This window comes from Panulirus ornatus, chromosome 32 (assembly GCF_036320965.1).
Source record: "Panulirus ornatus isolate Po-2019 chromosome 32, ASM3632096v1, whole genome shotgun sequence".
In the NCBI taxonomy this organism is placed as follows: domain Eukaryota; kingdom Metazoa; phylum Arthropoda; class Malacostraca; order Decapoda; family Palinuridae; genus Panulirus; species Panulirus ornatus.
Window position 1 is genome coordinate 6023934 of NC_092255.1, and position 22597 is coordinate 6046530.

At 41.8% G+C, this 22597-nt stretch overlaps 1 protein-coding gene across 1 annotated transcript; it reads left to right on the plus strand.

The window, feature by feature from the left end:
* The first annotated feature begins 374 nt into the window (after positions 1-374).
* LOC139758943 (glutamate receptor ionotropic, delta-2-like) lies at positions 375-22508 on the plus strand. Its single transcript, XM_071680758.1, has 11 exons — positions 375-408; positions 3876-4056; positions 9823-9950; positions 11009-11130; positions 12443-12674; positions 12963-13108; positions 14362-14460; positions 16705-16871; positions 19124-19253; positions 20563-20673; positions 22374-22508. The coding sequence occupies exons 1-11, from the start codon at positions 375-377 to the stop codon at positions 22383-22385; spliced, it is 1362 nt and encodes a 453-aa protein (XP_071536859.1). The 3' UTR covers positions 22386-22508.
* The last annotated feature ends 89 nt before the right edge of the window (positions 22509-22597 follow it).

A 22597-nucleotide genomic window follows, 5' to 3' on the forward strand; every position in this document is an offset into this window, starting at 1 on the left:
TGGGACCATGGAAGCAGAAGTGAGTCACAAGGTGGGGGAGGGGGCGAAGGTTCTGGGAGCGTTGAAGAATGTGTGGAAGGCGAGAACATTTTCTCAGAAAGCAAAAACGGGGATGTTTGAAGGAATAGTGATTCCAACAATGTTATATGGTTGCAAGGCGTGGGCTATAGATAGAGTTGTGCGGAGGAGGGTGGATGTGCTGGAAATGAGATGTTTGAGGACAATATGTGGTGTGAGGTGGTTTGATCGAGTAAGCATTGTAAGGGTAAGAGCGATGTGTGGTAATGAAAAGAGTGTGGTTGAGAGAGCAGAAGAGGGTGTATTGAAATTGTTTGATCACATACCGAGAATGAGTGAGGAAGAGATTGACAAAGATGATATATGTGTCAGAGGTGGAGGGAACGAGAAGTGGGAGACCACATTGGAGGTGGAAGGATAGAGTGAAAAAGATTTTGAGTGATCACGGCCTGAACATGCAGGAGGGTGAAAGGCGTGCATGGAATAGAGTGAATTGGAACTGTGTGGTATACCGGAGTCGACTTGCTGTCAATGGATTGAACCAGGGTATGTGAAGCGTCTGGGGTAAACCATGGAAAGTTTTGCGGGGCCTGGATGTGGAAAGGGAGCTGTGGTTTCGGTGCATTATACGTGACAGCTAGAGACTGAGTGTGAACGAATGTGGCCTTTGTTGTCTTTTCCTAGCGCTACCCCGCGCGCGTGCGGGGGGGAAGGGTGTCATTTTATGTGTGGCGGGGTGGCAACAGGAATGAATAAAGGCAGCAAGTATGAATCATGTACATGTGTATATGTGTATATGTCTGTCTATGTATACATATGTATACGTTGAAATATATAGGTATGTATATATGTGCGTGTGTGGATGTGTATATAAATACATGTGTATTTGGGTGGGTTGGGACATTCTTTCGTCTGTTTCCTTGCGCTACCTCGCTAACGCGGGAAACAGCGGCGAAGTAGGATAACAATAAGATAAATTTCTAAGCTTAAAGGCGTGATGAAGAAGATATGTTAGCAGCATCACCAGTCGTTTCACGTTATGACAAACTACCTTCAAGTGGAATCTTCACTGTACGTTTCCATACAGTGGCCAAGATAGAACGAAGTGGTGAAGATAATGGCTCCGTGTGTCTTCGCAGGTGACATTGGTGCGATGGCTCTCCGCCCAGGAGGCTCAGCTGTTCTCCTGCAGGGTTGATCCTGATGGTCACACAAGGTGAGTGACTGGCCAAAGATGCTGTCGACGCTGATGGTCATGTTAGATGACTGGCGTAAATAAAGCTGTTAGATGACTGGTCTAAATGTATATACGTGTTAGGTGATTGGTCTAAATGTATGTATGTGTTAGATGACTGGCCTAAATGTACGTGTTAGATGATTGGTTTAAATGTATGTACGCGTTAGATGACTGGTCTAAATGTATATACGTGTTAGATGACTGGCCTAAATGTTAGTGTTAAGTGACTGCCCTTAATGCAGGTGTTAGATGACTGGCCTAAATGTACGTGTTAGGTGACTGGCCTAAATGTACATGTTAGATGACTGACTGGCCTAGATGTATGTACGTGTTAGATGACTGACTGGCCTAGATGTATGTACGTGCTAGATGACTGACTGGCCCACGCAGTACGCCAAGATGAACACATCAAGTGATAGTGATGACTGTGTATGTAATCCTTAAGCCTCTTGTGATCAGGTGAGCTGTATAGTTAATGGTCATATCAAGGTAATCTAAAGGTACAAGGTCAAATTACCTCGTCAGGTGATACTAATGATCCACGTCAGACAAATGACCAAGGTGGTTAGCTCACATGAACAACTCAAATGACAATGATAACCTGGTTAGATAAGTAACCAAAACACTTAGATCACCGGGCACAAATGGTCAGGTTTCATGTGTGGCATAAGGTTTAACGACCACGTTAAGGGAAGCGACCCAAACATGGTCAATATGTATATATATATATATATATATATATATATATATATATATATATAAATATGTATATATATATATATACATATAACATACATACCTCCAACAGCCAGGATCGAACCCGGGACCCCTGTGCAACAGGCGGGAGCGCTACCGCTAGGCTATGATCGCCCCTAATAGGGAAATGACTATTCGAATACTATGTACTCGAATACCCTTCGTCTCACGTTGGTGAGCAAAGGAGTCTACACCGGTCATTTCCCATCGGGCTCACACAGCAAGCAGATAGCATTTTATCGAACCTAACTGTACAACGCGGAGGTATATGAATACAAACAAAGTGCATATGAACGCGCACCTTCATAGAACATACAAACCTCCAACAGCCAGGATATATATATATATATATATATATATATATATATATATATATATATATATATATATATATATATATATATATATATACATATATATATATATATATATATATATATATATATATATATATATATATATATATATATATATATATATATATATATATATATATATATTAGATACCCTGGACTGCACATACGTAATGCCTTAAGGAACATAGACTGTAATGATGATGATTTGACTCTGTCATCATGGGGGGGGGGGGGGGGGGGTGTTACTATTTCATGTGTGGTGGTGTAGCGACGAGAATGGATGAAGGCAGCAAGTATGAATATGTACATATGTATATGTCTGTGTATGTATTATACGTATGTATACGTTGAAATGTAGAGGTATGTATACGTGCATGTGTGGGCGTTTATGTATCGACCAAACCCAAGGGGTAGATGAACAGCTGCGTTGATTGTGGACCGATTGCCGCAACCAGGAGTCGAACGCATGGGTTCGACCTGCACCACCCTTGAACGAGTGTAGGTCAGGAACGCTAACCGGGACACCATGGAAATATTCATTCTCATCAGTCTTTGGACTTCAAGACAGATATGCCAATTAAAAAGAAAAGATAACATGATTTCGTCTCCTCGACCACTTATCGTTGTAACTGCCCAATTGACATGATCAAGTACAAGAGTAATTGAACTACATCTAAACTATTGTGATCTATCAGGCGTTGATTGTAGAATCTGGCCAGAGACTGCAACTCTTTCTTGTGTTCGATTACATCCACGTTTAGTATTGTGGAGGGAAAATAATGATCAGTATCTCGCCAACTGTTGTTACTGGTGAACTCGTCAATTAACCATGAGTGCTTAAGTCCACACGCATCGTAGTTTCACCGTAAAGTAGAACAGTGTAGCCGATATATAAGTCAGTTTTCCAAATACACATTAGTTTTGAAAACATTCAAGTATAGACTATTACATTACATACATCCGCAGATAATTGTCGTGGTTTGAGATACGTGAGACTATGTACGAAACACCAATTCATAGGCCATATACATATGCGTACTTAATGAGAGTGTATGTGGTCAAGGAGCTATTTTCAACACCTGCAGAAGGAGTCAAAGATCTTACGGTTCATGGTTATAACTTGTTCTTGACGTCCTTAATCACCCTCGCAGGTAAAAGGCCCAAAGCACAATGAACCAACTAACCACCTTCAGGTAAAGTCGCTCTTACGAGAGGCCCTCCATACTATGGACCATTATAATAACTTACAGTCAATGTGATTAATCAGGGGACGATCCTACGGGATGATATTCTCGACAGCGAAGGCAGTTCACAGGAAAATGATACGAGGGTGATCTTGACGTCTATCAATGGATGATAAGTTAATCTACTTACAATAAAGCAATGCTACGTTTTCCTCCCAATAGTGATAGAATGAATGGGACTAAATGACAATCACTGGTGCTCCGGCAGGTTCCACCGAGTTGGGTCGTGGTCGTGGCGTATCAAGGGCCATCATCGTGTGGAAGGCGACCTCGTCCCGGATCTTCAGAAACTGTACACTGACTTCCAGGGTCGCCAGCTAGTGGTCGCCACCAAGGACAATTGGCCGTTCATCAAACTCATAACACTGGAGGATGGCACGATGACACCCTTGTCTGGTATCGATTTCAACATCATCGACATCCTAAGTGAAAAACTTAACTTCACGTTAGTACATATGGCTCGCGTAGGATAAAGATTCATTGTGATTTTCATCCAATGATGTTCACTTGGTATTTGCGGTGTACTTATCTTGGTTCAACGGAGTTTCACATGACACAGATCTCAGATTATCTCACAGTTTATGAAGAGATAGAGGAACAAGCATTAGAATCACACACACACACACACACACACACACACACACGTACATATAGATGTGTGTGTGTGTGTGTAGGATAAGCACCAGGACATTCTAAAGTCAGTAAGGATGGTTAATCCCTCTCTTCCTCATCTGTATATATATATATATATATATATATATATATATATATATATATATATATATATATATATATATATATATATATATATATATATATATATAATGTGAAAAATGTGAAAAAAGGATGATAGATTGTAGTGTTTGGTGTTGTCCCGTCCTCCTAACTAAATGGATGTGACACAGGTACAAAGAAACTTAATTGATGTCACACAGGTACAAAGAAACTGTGCCTTTGATGCTGCCTTCCATTACGATAACATTATCAGTAAGAACGTAATTAAAAGTAGACCAAAGTATCCGAAAAACTGTGTCTGTTTACGCCGTCAAATACAAGGCATGTAAGGATGTATACATTGGCCAGACAGGTAAAACTGTACGTGAGAGATGTTATTGGCACCGTCATTCAGTACGCAGGGATGACCACAAAAAATACGATCGCTAAACACTGGCATGGAAACGATCATTCTATAGACCTTAATGACCCATTCTTCTTGTACCCCTCTTCTCATTATGCTACTACCCGTAACGTCATTGAATGTCTTAATTGCTAATTCTAAGAACTTTAATTTGTCCCCAGATAACCTTATAGCACATTCTATTATCAAGCAAATCCTTACGAAAGAATTTTCATGAAACGATGACATAAGAAAATTAGTTGAACACACACCTCGTTACCCAGGCGAATCCTCCCTTCCCCCCCAAAAAAAAGCACACACACACACACACACACACACACACACACACACACACACCCCCCTTAACCACAAGGTACCCCTCTCCCTTCCCTTTAACGGTCAGGCCAGTGTGTGTTCGAGAATGACATAAGAAAGAAGCAATATTTTTTGGTGTTGTTGGGGCTTTAAAACTTTATGAATTGTTTGCATCTGATGAAGCGGATGGTTTCCGTGAAACATGTAGTAATGCATGTATAGAAAAATGACATGTTCAATAAAATCATATGAACTCCTACTGACTTGCAATTTAACCTTCATCATTACTTAGTGTTCGAATAGTCATTTCCCCAAAAGGCGATCATAGCCTAGCCGTAGCGCTCCCACCTGTCACACAGGGGTCCCGGATTTGAGCCTCGCTGTTGGAGGTTTGTGTGTTGTATGAAGGAGCGCATTTACATGCACTATATTCGTATTCAAGTGCCTCCGTATTGCATAGTTAAGTTCTGTAAAAGGCTACCTACTGGTTGTGTGAGCCTGATGGGATTTGACCAATGTAGACCCCGTTGCTCATCACCTTGAGACGAAGGGTATTCGAATCATAGCCTAGCAGTAGCGTTCCCGCCTTACGAGACTCGCTGTATTATTTATATTTTTTGCAGGGAAATAATGCAAATGACTGGGAGATGTATAAAAGAAGGAGGCAGGAGATCAAGAGAAAGGTACAAGAGGTGAAAAAGAGGGCAAATGAGAGTTGGTATGAGAGAGTACCGTTAGATTTTAGGGAGAGTAAAAAGATGTTTTGGAAAGAGGTAAATAAAGTGCGTAATACATGAGAACAAATGGGAACATTGGTGAAGGGGGCCAATGGGGAGGTAAAAACAAGTAGTGGTGAGGTGAGAAGGAGATGGAGAGAGTATTTTCAAGGTTTGTTGAATATGTTTGATGATAGAGTGGCAGATATAGGGTGCTAAGCTTGATGTGGTGTGCATAGTGAGAGGATCAAGGAAAATGGTTTGGTAAACAGAGAAGAGGTAGTGAAAGCTTTGCGGAAGATGAAAGCCGGCAAGGCGGCGTGTTTGGATGGTATTGCAATGGAATTTATTAAAGAAGGGGGTGACTGTGTTGTTGACTGGTTGGTGAAAATATTCAATGAATATATAAATCATGGTGAAGTGCCTGAGTATTGGTGGAATGCATGTATAGTGCCATTGTATAAAGGCAAAGGGGATAAAGGTGAGATGATTGAGGACAATATGTGGTGTGAAGTGGTTTGATCGAGTAAGTAATGAAAGGGTAAGAGAGATGTGTGGTAACAAAAAGAGTGTGGTTGAAAGAGCAGAAGTGGGTGTGTTGAAATGGTTTGGTCACATGGAGAGAATGAGTGAGGAAAGATTGACAAAGAGGATATATGTGTCAGAGGTGGAGGGAATGAGGAGAAGTGGGTAACCAATTTGGAGGTGGAAGGATGGATTGAAAAAGACTTTGAGCGGTCGGGGCCTGAACATACAGGAGGGTGAAAGGCGTACAAGGAATAGAGTGAATTGGAACGATGTGGTATACCGTGGTCGATGTGCTGTCAATGGATTGAACCAGGGCATGTGAAGCGTCTAGGGTAAACCGTAGAAAGTTTTGTGGAGCCTGATGTGGAAAGGGAGCTGTGGCTTCGGTGCATTACGCACGACAGATAAAGACTGAGTGTGAACGAATGTGGCCTTTGTTGTCTTTTCCTAGCGCTAGCTCGCGCGCGCGCGGGGTTAGGGAGGGTGCCATTTCATGTGTGCGGGGTGGCTCTTATTCACATTTACTCTCAGCTTTCTTCTTTCACACACTTTACCAAACTCAGTCACCAGCGATGTATCATCAGCGAACAACAACTGACTCACTTCCCAAGCTCTCTCATCCACAACAGACTGCATACTTGTCCCTCTTTCCAAAACCCTTGCATTCACCTCCCTAACAACCCCATCCATAAACAGTTTGAACAACCATGGAGACATATATATATATATATATATATATATATATATATATATATATATATATATATATATATATTTCACTGCTTCTAACAACTTGCCTCCCACACCATATATTCTTAATACCTTCCACAGAGCATCTCTATCAACTCTATCATATGCCTTCTCCAGATCCATAAATGCTACATACAAATCCATTTGCTTTTCTAAGTATTTCTCACATACATTCTTCAAAGCAAACACCTGATCCACACATCCTCTACCACTTCTAAAACCGCACTGCTCTTCCCCAATCTGATGCTCTGTACATGCCTTCACCCTCTCAATCAATACCCTCCCATATAATTTACCAGGAATACTCAACAAACTTTTACCTCTGTAATTTGAGCACTCACTCTTATCCCCTTTGCCTTTGTACAATGGCACTATGCACGCATTCCGCCAATCCTCAGGCACCTCACCATGAGTCATACATACATTAAATAACCTTACCAACCAGTCAACAATACAGTCACCCCCTTTCTTAATAAATTCCACTGCAATACCATCCAAACCTGCTGCCTTGCCGGCTTTCATCTTCCGCAAAGCTTTTACTACCTCTTCTCTGTTTACCAAATCATTTTCCCTAACCCTCTCACTTTGCACACCACCTCGACCAAAACACCCTATATCTGCCACTCTGTCATCAGACACATTCAACAAACCTTCAAAATACTCATTCCATCTCCTTCTCACATCACCGCTACTTGTTATCACCTCCCCATTTACGCCCTTCACTGAAGTTCCCATTTGCTCCCTTGTCTTACGCACCCTATTTACCTCCTTCCAGAACATCTTTTTATTTTCCCTAAAATTTACTGATAGTCTCTCACCCCAACTCTCATTTGCCCTTTTTTTCACCTCTTGCACCTTTCTCTTGACCTCCTGTCTCTTTCTTTTATACTTCTCCCACTCAATTGCATTTTTTCCCTGCAAAAATCGTCCAAATGCCTCTCTCTTCTCTTTCACTAATACTCTTACTTCTTCATCCCACCACTCACTACCCTTTCTAAACAGCCCACCTCCCACTCTTCTCATGCCACAAGCATCTTTTGCGCAATCCATCACTGATTCCCTAAATACATCCCATTCCTCCCCCACTCCCCTTACTTCCATTGTTCTCACCTTTTTCCATTCTGTACACAGTCTCTCCTGGTACTTCCCCACACAGGTCTCCTTCCCAAGCTCACTTACTCTCACCACCTTCTTCACCCCAACATTCACTCCTCTTTTCTGAAAACCCATACTAATCTTCACCTTAGCCTCCACAAGATAATGATCAGACATCCCTCCAGTTGCACCTCTCAGCACATTAACATCCAAAAGTCTCTCTTTCGCACGCCTGTCAATTAACACGTAATCCAATAACGCTCTCTGGCCATCTCTCCTACTTACATAAGTATACTTATGTATATCGAGGATGTAAGGCATGTGTACGTGTAGGAAGAGAGGAAAGTGATTGGTTCTCAGTGAATGTAGGTTTGCGGCAGGGGTGTGTGATGTCTCCATGGTTGTTTAATTTGTTTATGGATGGGGTTGTAAGGGAGGTAAATGCAAGAGTCCTGGAAAGAGGGGCAAGTATGAAGTCTGTTGGGGATGAGAGAGCTTGGGAAGTGAGTCAGTTGTTGTTCGCTGATGATACAGCGCTGGTGGCTGATTCATGTGAGAAACTGCAGAAGCTGGTGACTGAGTTTGGTAAAGTGTGTGGAAGAAGAAAGTTGAGAGTAAATGTGAATAAGAGCAAGGTTATTAGGTACAGTAGGGGTGAGGGTCAAGTCAATTGGGAGGTGAGTTTGAATGGAGAAAAACTGGAGGAAGTGAAGTGTTTTAGATATCTGGGAGTGGATCTGTCAGCGGATGGAACCATGGAAGCGGAAGTGGATCATAGGGTGGGGGAGGGGGCGAAAATTTTGGGAGCCTTGAAAAATGTGTGGAAGTCGAGAACACTATCTCGGAAAGCAAAAATGGGTATGTTTGAGGGAATAGTGGTTCCAACAATGTTGTATGGTTGCGAGGCGTGGGCTATGGATAGAGATGTGCGCAGGAGGATGGATGTGCTGGAAATGAGATGTTTGAGGACAATGTGTGGTGTGAGGTGGTTTGATCGAGTAAGTAACGTAAGGGTAAGAGAGATGTGTGGAAATAAAAAGAGCGTGGTTGAGAGAGCAGAAGAGGGTGTTTTGAAATGGTTTGGGCACATGGAGAGAATGAGTGAGGAGAGATTGACCAAGAGGATATATGTGTCGGAGGTGGAGGGAACGAGGAGAAGAGGGAGACCAAATTGGAGGTGGAAAGATGGAGTGAAAAAGATTTTGTGTGATCGGGGCCTGAACATGCAGGAGGGTGAAAGGAGGGCAAGAAATAGAGTGAATTGGAGTCATGTGGTATACAGGGGTTGACGTGCTGTCAGTGGATTGAAGCAAGGCATGTGAAGCGTCTGGGGTAAACCATGGAAAGCTGTGTAGGTATGTATATTTGCGTGTGTGGACGTGTGTATGTACATGTGTATGGGGGGGGGGGGGTTGGGCCATTTCTTTCGTCTGTTTCCTTGCGCTACCTCGCAAACGCGGGAGACAGCGACAAAGTATAAAAAAAAAAAAAAAAAAAAAAAAAAATATATATATATATATATATATATATATATATATATATATATGTGTGTGTGTGTGTGTGTGTGTGTGTGTGTGTGTGTGTGTGTGTGTGTGTGTGTGTGTGTGTGTATGTGTGTGTGTGTGTATATATTTAGTAGAATTAGGGAGAAGCGTGTACAATGTGACTTTGATGGGTGTGTCTGTGGCAGGTATCAGCTTGTGCTTCCCCCGGATGGCAAGTGGGGTGGACCCCAGCCAGACAACACCATCACAGGCCTGGTAGGCATGGTGGCCAGGCACGAGGCCCACGCCACACTCTGCGAACTCACCATCACAGGTATAGTCACCTCGCTCGTTGAAGGAAGGGATGATAACATGTTATCAGCATAATTAATCTACGTTTTTCAGTAATGTGTATCTTTTTACACTAAGCTATAAGTTCTTGCTAGCACAAGATATATATATATATATATATATATATATATATATATATATATATATATATATATATATATATATATATATATATATATATATTATCCCTGGGGATAGGGGAGAAAGAATACTTCCCACGTATTCCCTGCGTGTCGTAGAAGGCGACTAAAAGGGGAGGGAGCGGGTGGCTGGAAATCCTCCCCTCTCGTTTTTTTTTTGATTTTCCAAAAGAAGGAACAGAGAAGGGGGCCAGGTGAGGATTTTCCCTCTAAGGCCCAGTCCTCTGTTCTTAACGCTACCTCGCAAACGCGGGAAATGGCGAATAGTATGAAAAAAAAAAAAATATATATATATATATTTTTTTTTTATTTTTCCAAAAGAAGGAACAGAGAAGGGGGCCAGGTGAGGATATTCCCTCAAAGGCCCAGTTCTCTGTTCTTAACGCTACCTCGCTAATGCGGGAAATGGCGAATAGTTTGAAAGAAAGAAAAGATATATATATATATATATATATATATATATATATATATATATATATATATATATATATATATAAATATTTATATATATATATATATATTGGAAAGGATCACAATTTTGCGCGTGATCAAGATATTACTATGAGTCCACGGGGAAAATGAAACACGAAAAGTTCCCAAGTGCACTTTCGTGTAATAATCACATCATCTCGGGGAGACACAAGAGAGATGATGTGATTATTACACGAAAGTGCACTTGGGAACTTTTCGTGTTTCATTTTCCCCGTGGACTCATAGTAATATATATATATATATATATATATATATATATATATATATATATATATATATATATATATATATATATATATATATATATATATATATATATATATATATATATATATATATATAATATATATATATATATATATAATCCCTCATTTTCTTTAGTCATATACATTGTACCTGTTCCTTGCAGATATCCGTGAGACTGTAGTGGACTTTACAGTGCCTTACTATCAGGAATCCATGACATTGGTGTCACCTGCACCCAAGGAAAAGAACCGATCCTTTGCCATCTTCTCTCCCTTCACAGCTGAGGTGCGTCAGTAGCTCGCTGTAGGACATGGTTTTACGATTTGAGTGAATCAACGTACATCAAGAAATATGATATCATACACTGTCTTAAGAGAGCTTAATTATTTCGAGCATTGAGTAAGGTTTGGCTTTATATACGAAAATATGAACACAGAGACACACTTTGATATACAGACACATGTCCATACACACGGGCCTCTGTGGTGTCGAACCCGAGATTTCTCGCTGTAGCGAGACAGCATCAGGAACAGAAAACAGAGCTCTTGAGGGAAAATCCTCACTTGACTCCCATTCCCTTCCCTTAACACACAAATAGTAATCATAAACCACACTCACAAGCCACACTTTACATGGTCTATATCTGACGAATGCAGTGTTTGCTCTCATTGCTTACGAGTTACGTCGACGATAGGGGCAACGACCAATTGATCAGACACTCGAGGTGAGTTATATACACAGGGAGGAGGTGAAGTAGATATGTGTAATCATAGGCAGACGGAGGGTGTGAGGAAGAGATACTGGGGATGAGGTAGAAGGAAGTTTAGGGCTAGCCAGACGAAGGCTTTTGATGTGTGGAGTTGGAACCATTGTTTCTATACAGTTTCTATATGAGGAAGAGATACTGGGGATGATATAGAAGGAAGTTAAGGGCTAATCAGACGAAGGCTTTTGATGTGTGGAGTTAGAACCATTGTTTCTATACAGTTTCTATATGAGGAAGAGATACTGGGGATGAGGTAGAAGGAATTTAAGGGCTAATCAGACGAAGGCTTTTGATGTGGGGAGTTGGAAACTTTGTTTCTATACAGTTTCTATATAGTTCCGACTGTTGGATGGCTTTGCTTCACTCACAGTGAGAGAGAGTTTAACTAACAAGTTACAGTGCTAAACAAGATGTACAAACTCAGGAAGTAGATCATACCTAAAACTCTCCTTCTGATGACAGGGCTAGTGGGAGTCTTGCTCAACTTGTAGGCTCGTATTATAATCAACCAATCATCCCAGGTTGATATTTTTGCCATCATTGCCTTGTAGACCTGCTGTGCTGTAACTGCTCATCCCTGTTATGAGCAGCATTCATCATAGCAGGTGCGTCTGAGCTTCAAATTTATGATTTTGCAAGTGGGGTTCCCTCTTCCGGACCTGCTGACACATAATGTAATAGCCAGTTCACTTCATCATAAAAAAAAGAAATGGCGCGACTTATTATCTTTCCAGCCGAGGTACTAGCAGACACACTCATCTTCTTACTAACCCATGATTTTTGTCACTATATCTTTAGTAGGGATGACGGTGTATCCCTCCAACCCAGTAGGTATGGATAAGCATCTGTTTGATGACCATCCTAATGGGCCCAATGCTTTACTTGGTGAGCCGTGTGTTAGTGGTGTACCTGGAGGAGCAAGACACCGCCCTCTATTCTCTGCCAAGCTTCAGCTTCAACGTGTACAGGAACCTGATGGTTCAGGGTAATGTCATCAAATCCCACCGATGGTCCCTCCGCTTCATTTTCCTCTTCTGGTACTTACTGTGCTTCTACATATACGGTGAGACTCAGCACTGTAGTACACAGAACTCTGTACCATATGAGATGATGTCGCTTGAAATCTAGAAAATCAACTGAAGCAATAAATCCTTAGCTCGAATAAAATCTATCTATCTATCTATCTATCTATCTATCTATCTATCTATCTATCTATCTATATATATATATATGCTAATACTTGATTACCGTTTCCCGCGTTAGCTAGGTATCGCCAGGAACAGACATGTATACATTTTTTTCTTCTGTTCTTTATCGTAACTTCGATTTCATCCCGGAATTCCACCTCCAGCAATATATTCCGGGACACTGACGGCAGCCCTGGCCGTCACTACCTATGAGAAGCCCATCGACTCCCTGTATGACCTGGCTCAAGCCTACCAGGCTGGCTTCACAATCAGCACCATTAAGGACACCAATTATGACACGACCTTCAAGGTCAGTTGGGATTGGACGTGTTCGTAAGTTGAATATACGTATAGTAGCCACATTGCCGACGTGATAAGAGATGAACTCAAGGTTTCTTTTTGCTAAACCCCTTTAAGCTCTCATTTGCACACACCCCCCTCCTTTTTTTTTTTTCTCCAGCATTTGCACCTTTCTCTTGGCCTCATGAGGTTTTCTCTTGTACATCTCCCAGTCATCCGTACTACTTCTCCGGGAACTACCAACCCTTCTCTCTCTCTCTCGACCTACTTGCCCAGATGCCTCAACCTCCTTCAAAAAAGCCCTTCACTGATTCGTGCAGCTTTACTACCGTGCCACGTATTCGTAAAACCTCCCACAGAGCATCTCTATCACCACTATCAAACGCATGCTCCAGATCCGTCAACGCCACGTACAAGTCTATCTATTTCTCCAAGTGTTTCTCACACACATTCTTCAAAGCAGACACCTGACACCCACATATCCCCCACCTCTCCTGAAACCACAGTCTGATGCTCTGTGTATGCTACCATCCCTCTCAACCACCACTCCTCCGTACACCTCCTTCGTAACTTGCCACATTTCATACCTCTGCCTGGACACTTATAAGCATAGCTTGCAACACGGAAACTGGTTAGTTCAAAAGGAATGTAATTGCATGGAATAATTCTGGGGCATAAAACCAGGACTGGAATATTGTTCATGCTTCTGTTCTGTCTCAAATCAATCCATTTACTTAACAAATACCAAGGCTAGAAATGATGTCTTGAGTGTTTTCATCTTTTAGTTCAAAATAGGGATTAATGAAATCAAAGAAGAGGCCACAATGCTTGCTTTCAGAGGACTTAGTACAGACGATGCCAACAGACACTTGGTTAAAAAGTAACGTATTACCACAGTAAGAGGAGGTAAGGTACCATGTTGCCAAAGTAAATAAAGCAAAGTGGCCATCACAGGTTTTTGCTGTCACTCGTCTGTGGTCAGACTTGGAGCATATACTTGTGCTGTTGTAAGTGTATTGAGCCTAATTGCATATGCTGACGGATCATTCGATAACTTAATCGTTTCTATGAATAATGGTACGTGTTATCAAGCCTCACAGAAGAAAGACACTACTTATGTTCACTACTGGTGTGTGTGTATGTGTGTATGACCAAAGCCCTTGAGACACTGAGCTCAACTCTTATGTATGATGTCCGTGGGTTTGATGGGATCAGTGACTAGCCAACGTACAACATAAATGATATAGAATTTGCATTTTCCAGAGAGCGAAAAGTGGCATCTACCAGGAGGTGTGGCAGCTGTTTAATCATGAGGACCGAGACCAGAGCTTCCTGCCTTCTACAGAAGTTGGCTTCGAGATGGTGAGGGAGTGTGTCCTCATGGCACACACACACACACACACACACACACACACACACACACAGTACAGACCAGTCTCCATGAGGAGTGGCGTCTGTGAGGTAATGAAAATGTTAATCAAGAACCCAATTAATGACTTTCTTCAAAGATATTACGTGAGGCACAACATGGTGTCAGGGATAGGGGGTTTATAGTTAACGATCCTTCTTAGATTTCTACTAGAGAGGGAGCTCTGTTCTAGAACAAAAAAGTGCTAACTCATCTCATCCTTCGAGGAGCACTCGCTTGGCTTTTCCTTCCGAATTGACAATCTTATCCACTTACTGTATGATACACTGTGGCATTTCAGTCATTTCTTTGATGCTCTCAGTCTTATCGACTATCAAAACAGAAGAATGATGAACGATATAATCATGTAGACAAGTGTAACTCAAGATGGTTTTTCGTCATACTGATGTTATCTTTTCTTTATCGTAGGCCGATGGCTTACCTTAGTCGTCCCTGTACTGGTGTCTACCGACTCTCTTTTATAGTTGACTTCATTTAAGAGATGGAAGGAAACGAATCATCCTAAGCCTATATATATACCAAGTCAACCCATACGCATGTGGGTGGAACTTCTATGCTACGTCATTGGCCCTAAACAATGAAAACGTTGCTGGTACAGGGGTAACGAAAACGTTGTTTCATCTACACTTTCCTCTCAGTATCTATTATACCTTTCCTTACTTTGATCCATACCTTCCCTCACAGCATCCATACCTTCCCTCACAGTATCTAAACCTTCCCTCACAGCATCCATACCTTCCCTCACAGCATCCATACCTTCCCTCACAGTATCTAAACCTTCCCTCACAGCATCCATACCTTCCCTCACAGCATCCATACCTTCCCTCACAGTATCTAAACCTTCCCTCACAGCATCCATACCTTCCCTCACGGGTATCTATACCTTCCCTCACAGTTTCCTGGCAACTGAGGGTTCAGGGCCGCGTGACGTCACAAGGTGCCCAGCGAAGCCGGGTTCGAATTTTGGAGTCAAAGTGGGTTGACTTGGTATATATATATATATATATATATATATGAAGTCTGAAGTCTGTTGGGGATGAGAGAGCTTGGGAAGTGAGTCAGTTGTTGTTCGCTGATGATACAGCGCTGGTGGCTGATTCATGTGAGAAACTGCAGAAGCTGGTGACTGAGTTTGGTAAAGTGTGTGGAAGAAGAAAGTTGAGAGTAAATGTGAATAAGAGCAAGGTTATTAGGTACAGTAGGGGTGAGGGTCAAGTCAATTGGGAGGTGAGTTTGAATGGAGAAAAACTGGAGGAAGTGAAGTGTTTTAGATATCTGGGAGTGGATCTGTCAGCGGATGGAACCATGGAAGCGGAAGTGGATCATAGGGTGGGGGAGGGGGCGAAAATTTTGGGAGCCTTGAAAAATGTGTGGAAGTCGAGAACATTATCTCGGAAAGCAAAAATGGGTATGTTTGAGGGAATAGTGGTTCCAACAATGTTGTATGGTTGCGAGGCGTGGGCTATGGATAGAGATGTGCGCAGGAGGATGGATGTGCTGGAAATGAGATGTTTGAGGACAATGTGTGGTGTGAGGTGGTTTGATCGAGTAAGTAACGTAAGGGTAAGAGAGATGTGGGGAAATAAAAAGAGCGTGGTTGAGAGAGCAGAAGAGGGTGTTTTGAAATGGTTTGGGCACATGGAGAGAATGAGTGAGGAGAGATTGACCAAGAGGATATATGTGTCGGAGGTGGAGGGAACGAGGAGAAGAGGGAGACCAAATTGGAGGTGGAAAGATGGAGTGAAAAAGATTTTGTGTGATCGGGGCCTGAACATGCAGGAGGGTGAAAGGAGGGCAAGAAATAGAGTGAATTGGTGTCATGTGGTATACAGGGGTTGACGTGCTGTCAGTGGATTGAAGCAAGGCATGTGAAGCGTCTGGGGTAAACCATGGAAAGCTGTGTAGGTATGTATATTTGCGTGTGTGGACGTGTGTATGTACATGTGTATGGGGGGGGGGGGTGGGGCCATTTCTTTCGTCTGTTTCCTTGCGCTACCTCGCAAACGCGGGAGACAGCGACAAAGTATAAAAAAAAAAAAAAAAAAAATATATATATATATATATATATATATATATATATATATATATATATATATATATATATATATCAAGTGACTGGTTTTTGCTTTGATCAAATAATGCATTTATTCAGTGACCTAATCTCCTATTGTTGGCAGGTCATGAACCACAAGTACGTGTTGATCAACGCTGAGCTCAACTCCAGGTTGAAGGCCACTCGGCGAGGGAGACAGAAGTTCCACATCGCTCGTGACACCTTCCTTCCTCAAGGTTACGGCATCGCCTGCAGTAGTGGCTCGCCCTTCAAGGACACCTTCAGTAGGATGTGAGTTCCTCTCCTATTTTTCCATTTGTTCTCTTCCCCCCTCAGTGTATTTGATCAGTGAAGTCTTCCTGAGGCAGGTTATTTAAAGTCAGAGACCCCAGTTTTGGTCGATGTCAATCCACTGAGATTCAACCTAGTGCCAATGTATTATCCACAGAAACCACGACAGTTTTCGATACTGTGGAGTCATAGATATTGTCGGTAATGGGAGAAACCACAATAGATTTAGACAGTGAGGGAGGCACAGGCATTGTAGGTAATACTAGAAACCACGACAGATTTAGATAATGGGAAGTCACAGATACTGTAGGTAATACTAGAAACCACATGAGATGTTTGGGTGTGGGAATAACAAGTCCTCCAGGTGATTCATAAATTTGTGCTTGACATATAGCGGTTTCTGAGAGAAGATAATTTTTTTGCAGCTTTTATGCTAGTGTAGCTCATGTACTTTCATTATACGTGGCTAACGGCGTTTCATTTACAGAATTTCAGTCATATCTTACACTATAAAGCACTCTGTTATATCATATATATATATATATATATATATATATATATATATATATATATATATATATATATATATATATCCCTGGGGATAGGGGATTAAGAATACTTCCCACGTATTCCCTGCGTGTCGTAGAAGGCGACTAAAAGGGGAGGGAGCGGGGGGCTGGAAATCCTCCCCTCTCGTTTTTTTTTCTAATTTTCCAAAAGAAGGAACAGAGGGGGCCAGGTGAGGATATTCCAAAAAAGGCCCAGTCCTCTGTTCTTAACGCTACCTCGCTAACGCGGGAAATGGCGAATAGTTTAAAAGAAAAAAAAAAATATATACATATATGTTTGGTACATTTTGCGACAGTTCGTCTTTGTGTTTCTCTTCAAAGTTACTGCTCTTGATTATTTGATAATGATAATTTTCAGCTTGTTAATGCATTCCCTTTTTTTTCTTAAAGGATTAATTTACAGCACACGTTACAATGCGTGGTAGGATGGACGAGGGTAGTAAACGGAAGGGCGGGGACAGACTTCAGCAAGGTATGAAGAGATGGCGTGTAGTGGGGGGTGATGTGAGTGTGCTGGAGGAAGGGTAATTGGATACGTTGGTTCTCGTTTGTTAGATGAGGTTAACGAGCAAGGTGAAGGTTTTCAAAAACTGTATGTATCAGTGCAATGACCATTATTCACTTTGGTACCCGAGACGTAAGCTGCAGGTGTGTGTCAGTAAATTGATAAGCTGTGTTTAGTTGATACAATTCAGGTATAGGAAATAGAAGGTTCAGAAACGTGTGTGTGTGTGTGTGTGTGTTTATGTTTGTAATTTGGTACAGTCCGGGTATAGGAGAGAGAGAGAGAGAGAAAGTCGAGAAAGGCTTGGATATCAAGCGTTGAAAATCATCAGAGGTTTCGATAATCTTGACCTTACTGAAGACTATACCAGTCTGTTTTCACCAATAATGATATAATCCAACCTGGGCATGGAGGATTTCTATGACTTTATCTACCAACAAGAGTAGATGAAATGGACGAAATTAACGTTCTTAAAAGTAGATGAGAAGGATACCTTCTCTGATTTCTTTGAATCTATCTACCAACAAGAGTAGATGAAAAGGACGAAATTAAAGCTCTTAAAAGTAGATGAGAAGAATACCTTCCCTCAAATCTACAACTAGCCTTCACAGTCGAAAGGAAAGGTTCGTTCACAAGGAATTTAATCACCTATTGACTTCTCTGCTCTGACTGCGTTACCATACGTCCCTCTCATTTCCTCTGCTCTCATGGACAGACAGATTCGATAGGACCCATATGTTTGTCGTTGGTGGCTGCAGTAAGCTGGGGATGTTGCCATACGTAGATGATGACACCACAGTGAGAGTCAGGGGGGATGTATCGGTGGGTGTTGGGCCCAACACTGGGAGCGATGTGGTTATCATCACGTAACACAAGGAGAGTGTGAGGAGGGGTGAGGCGAAGCCCAGGTAATGTAGTGTGTGTGTGTAGGAAGGGATGAAGTTGCTTGGTGAAAGGATATTTCATGGTTGTGGGGGGAGATCATGGTTGTGGAGGGGGAGATCATGGTTGTGGAGGGGGAGATCATGGTTGTGGAGGGGGAGATCATGGTTGTGGGGGGGACTAGCCATATCAGTAACTCTCTCTCTCCTTCTCTCTCTCTCTCTCTCTCTCTCTCTCTCTCTCTCTCTCTCTCTCTCTCTCTCTCTCTCTCTCTCTCTCTCTCTCTCTCTCTCTAGTCTGGTCCGGCTGACGGAGGTGGGCTTGGTGAGCAAATGGGCAGATGATGAAGTGGACAAGGTCTCCCAACGCGTACCACCATCGAGCGAGTCTGGTGGGCCCACAGCAATCAGTCTTCAGCACCTGCAGGTACGATTGGAGTCTCTCTCTCTCTCTCTCTCTCTCTCTCTCTCTCTCTCTCTCTCTCTCTCTCTCTCTCTCTCTCTCTCTCTCTCTCTCTCTCTCTCTCTCTCTCTCTCTCTCTCTCCCGTGTTTGTGTGTGTGTGTGTGTGTGTGTGTGTGTCTGTGTGTTGTGTGTTTGTCTGTCAGTCCGACTGTCTCTTTGCCTTCATAACACAACCAAAAAACAAACCATAACATATAATGTTCATCTTACGACTGTTCTCTTGTGCCCGGCCAACAAACCTCCATGATTCTCCTCAGCCCATGCGTAACCAGCAGCAATTATCATGTCATGGTCGTTAGGATCCTACGCAGAGACGGCGTAAGGTATCAAGGGTCAACTACAAGTGAACAGATAAGGCATAATCCTAAAACATTCTGAAACGGTTTATCTGGACGTGAATGTATGAGAAAGGGGTTCACATTCCCCGTGTACCTCGCTCTTCTGAATGCTTCTTAATTAGAGTTCATGGCTTGATTCAATCTCTGCACCTTTGAACTCGCTAAATAGACAGCATTCAGAGGAGGCTGGAAACTATATACAATCTGGTGACTTCAAAATCCAAAGTCCGGCAAATTGTGTCCTGAACGTGTGTATTCTAGAGAAATCTGTGGATATATTGGAAAGGATCACAATTTTGCGCGTGATCAAGATATTCCTATGAGTCCACGGGGAAAATGAAACACAAAGAGTTCCCAAGTGCACTTTCGTGTAATAATCACATCATCAGGGGAGACACAAGAGAGAAATATAACAGTCAGTTGATATACATCGAAGAGACAAAGCTAGGACGCCATTTGGTAAACATGTGGTTTTAGACAATCATATGTTTACCAAATGGCGTCCTAGCTTCGTCTCTTCGATGTATATCAACTGACTGTTATATTTCTCTCTTGTGTCTCCCCTGATGATGTAATTATTACACGAAAGTGCACTTGGGAACTTTTCGTGTTTCATTTTCCCTGTGGACTCATAGGAATATGTATATACATACATATATATATATATATATATATATATATATATATATATATATATATATATATATATATATATATATATATATATATATATATATATAGAGAGAGAGAGAGAGAGAGAGAGAGAGAGAGAGAGAGAGAGGCTAAAATCATAATTCTCCCATTTATTCTCTACATCAACCATCACATTCACCTGGGTTAGCTGGCGATGTGTGTCATTGTGAGGGACAGATGGGTTTGCGTCATAACTGCCACTTTCATTTAATGAGAACCCTCATTATTATTTCTCCCCCAGGCGGCGTTCTTCATCATGGTGTTGGGGTTTGTCACATCAACAACAGTTCTGGTGATCCAGATCATCGGCAGCCGATGGCAACAGAGGTCCAACACAGCAAACAAAGTCGATGTAAGTATTGAGTCAACTGTGACACCGAGTGATTTCTTCACATAGGATGAGGTGGATCACTCGCATCATAAATAATTTAATGCTTATAAATGCATATTTGACATAGTCTATCATAATATTCTCCCTGTCCTGATAGATTGAATATTTTGCCTGATTTATCGTCATGCAAACATTGTATACCTCCCTCCCTCACCTCAAGGTGAGGGAGGGACAGATGGCAATGCGTGACAGGTGGGTCACAGAAGGTGAGGATATCCACCCACCCTCCCTCATCCTGAACAAATCGCTTGCAGAGTCTCATTCCCAATTGCATTTATTCTCTTGAGGAAGACTTGTGTCGAGAATGAATATCTGTGGTGTTCCATATAGAATATAGAATGTGTAGTTATCATTTGTGTGTTAGGGGAAAGAATTGTTCACGCGTGTTGACCCATCTCTTAGTGTTCTATATATCTACCATGTATTTACACTTGTGTAAGTAGGAAGACACACATTTACTAACCTTACCCGATGATAAATACCCATTTTATCGACCAGCCTCAGAGGTAGGATATATATGTATATAACATACAAACCTCCAACAGCCAGGATCGAACCCGGGACCCCTTTGCAACAGGCGGGAGCGCTACCGCTAGGCTATGATCGCCCCTAATAGGGAAATGACCATTCGAATACTATGTACTCAAGTAACCCGTTGCTCACCAACGTGAGACGAAGGGTATTCGAGTACATAGTATTCGAATAGCCTGTTGCACAAGGGTCCTGGGTGTATATATATATATATATATATATATATATATATATATATATATATATATATATATATATATATATATATATATATATATATATATATATATATATATATACATATATATATATTTCAAAACATATTTGCCTTTTTCTACGTCAGCAAGGTAGCGGCAAGAATAGATAACTGAGTCCTAGAGGGAAAAATCCTCACTTCTCCTCTTTTTCTGCTCTTTTTCATGCAAAAGTAACACAGAAGGGGAAGATTTCCCCCTTCTGTGGAAAGGGAGCTGTGGTTTCGGTGCATTACACATGACAGATAGAGAATGAGTCTGAACGAATGTGGCCTTTCTTGTCTTTTCCTAGTGCTATCTCGCGCACCAGCGGGGTAGAGGGGTGCCATTTCATGTGTGGCGGGGTGGCGATGGGAATGGATGAAGGCAGCAAGTATGAATATGTACATATTTATATATGTATATGTCTGTGTATGTATATGTATGTATACGTTGAAATGTATAGGTATGTATATGTGCGTGTGTGGGCGTTTATGTATATACATGCGTATATGGGTGGGTGGGTTGGGTCATTCTTTCGTCTGCTTCCTTGTGCTACCTCGCTAACGCGGGAGACAGCGACTAAGTATGATGAATAAGAAATATATAAGTATATACTTCTCTCTCTCTCTCTCTCTCTCTCTCTCTCTCTCTCTCTCTCTCTCTCTCTCTCTCTCTCTCTCTCTCTCTCTCTCTCTCTCTCTCTCTCCTAATTCTCTGCATTCCATCTTACAGTGCACAACATACGTTGTAAACCTATTTTTCGAGGACAAGAGTGTGATACAATTCGTTGGTCTAACGCACAGTGAACTGAGCTCCACTCCTTTATCGATACAATACTGTGACAGGCTCAGATAACTCCCTTTTTTGACCCACACACACACCCATCCATTCCAGGTCGTGATTTAAGTCGAGGATCTTCAATCAAGATAAAGCCAAGGTACTTGAAGGCACCGATCTATCAACCAAACTCCAGTTGTTCAGTTTCACACATTCTCTCTTCCTGTAACCTCAGTAATAAATTATTTCCAGAGTTATACACTTTCTTTTTATAATCAGTGTATAGATGAAAGATATAGATGTAAGAATCTTCTATTTTATGATAATGGGGATCGGATTCC

Bases quoted from the DNA above. Each gene is read 5' to 3' on its own strand.
- LOC139758943 (XM_071680758.1), top strand. From the start codon at position 375: ATGATATATGTGTCAGAGGTGGAGGGAACGAGAA. The intron at 4,057-9,822 runs GTTAGTACATAT...TGTCTGTGGCAG, and splicing joins AGTGAAAAACTTAACTTCAC to GTATCAGCTTGTGCTTCCCC. The intron at 9,951-11,008 runs GTATAGTCACCT...TGTTCCTTGCAG, and splicing joins CTGCGAACTCACCATCACAG to ATATCCGTGAGACTGTAGTG.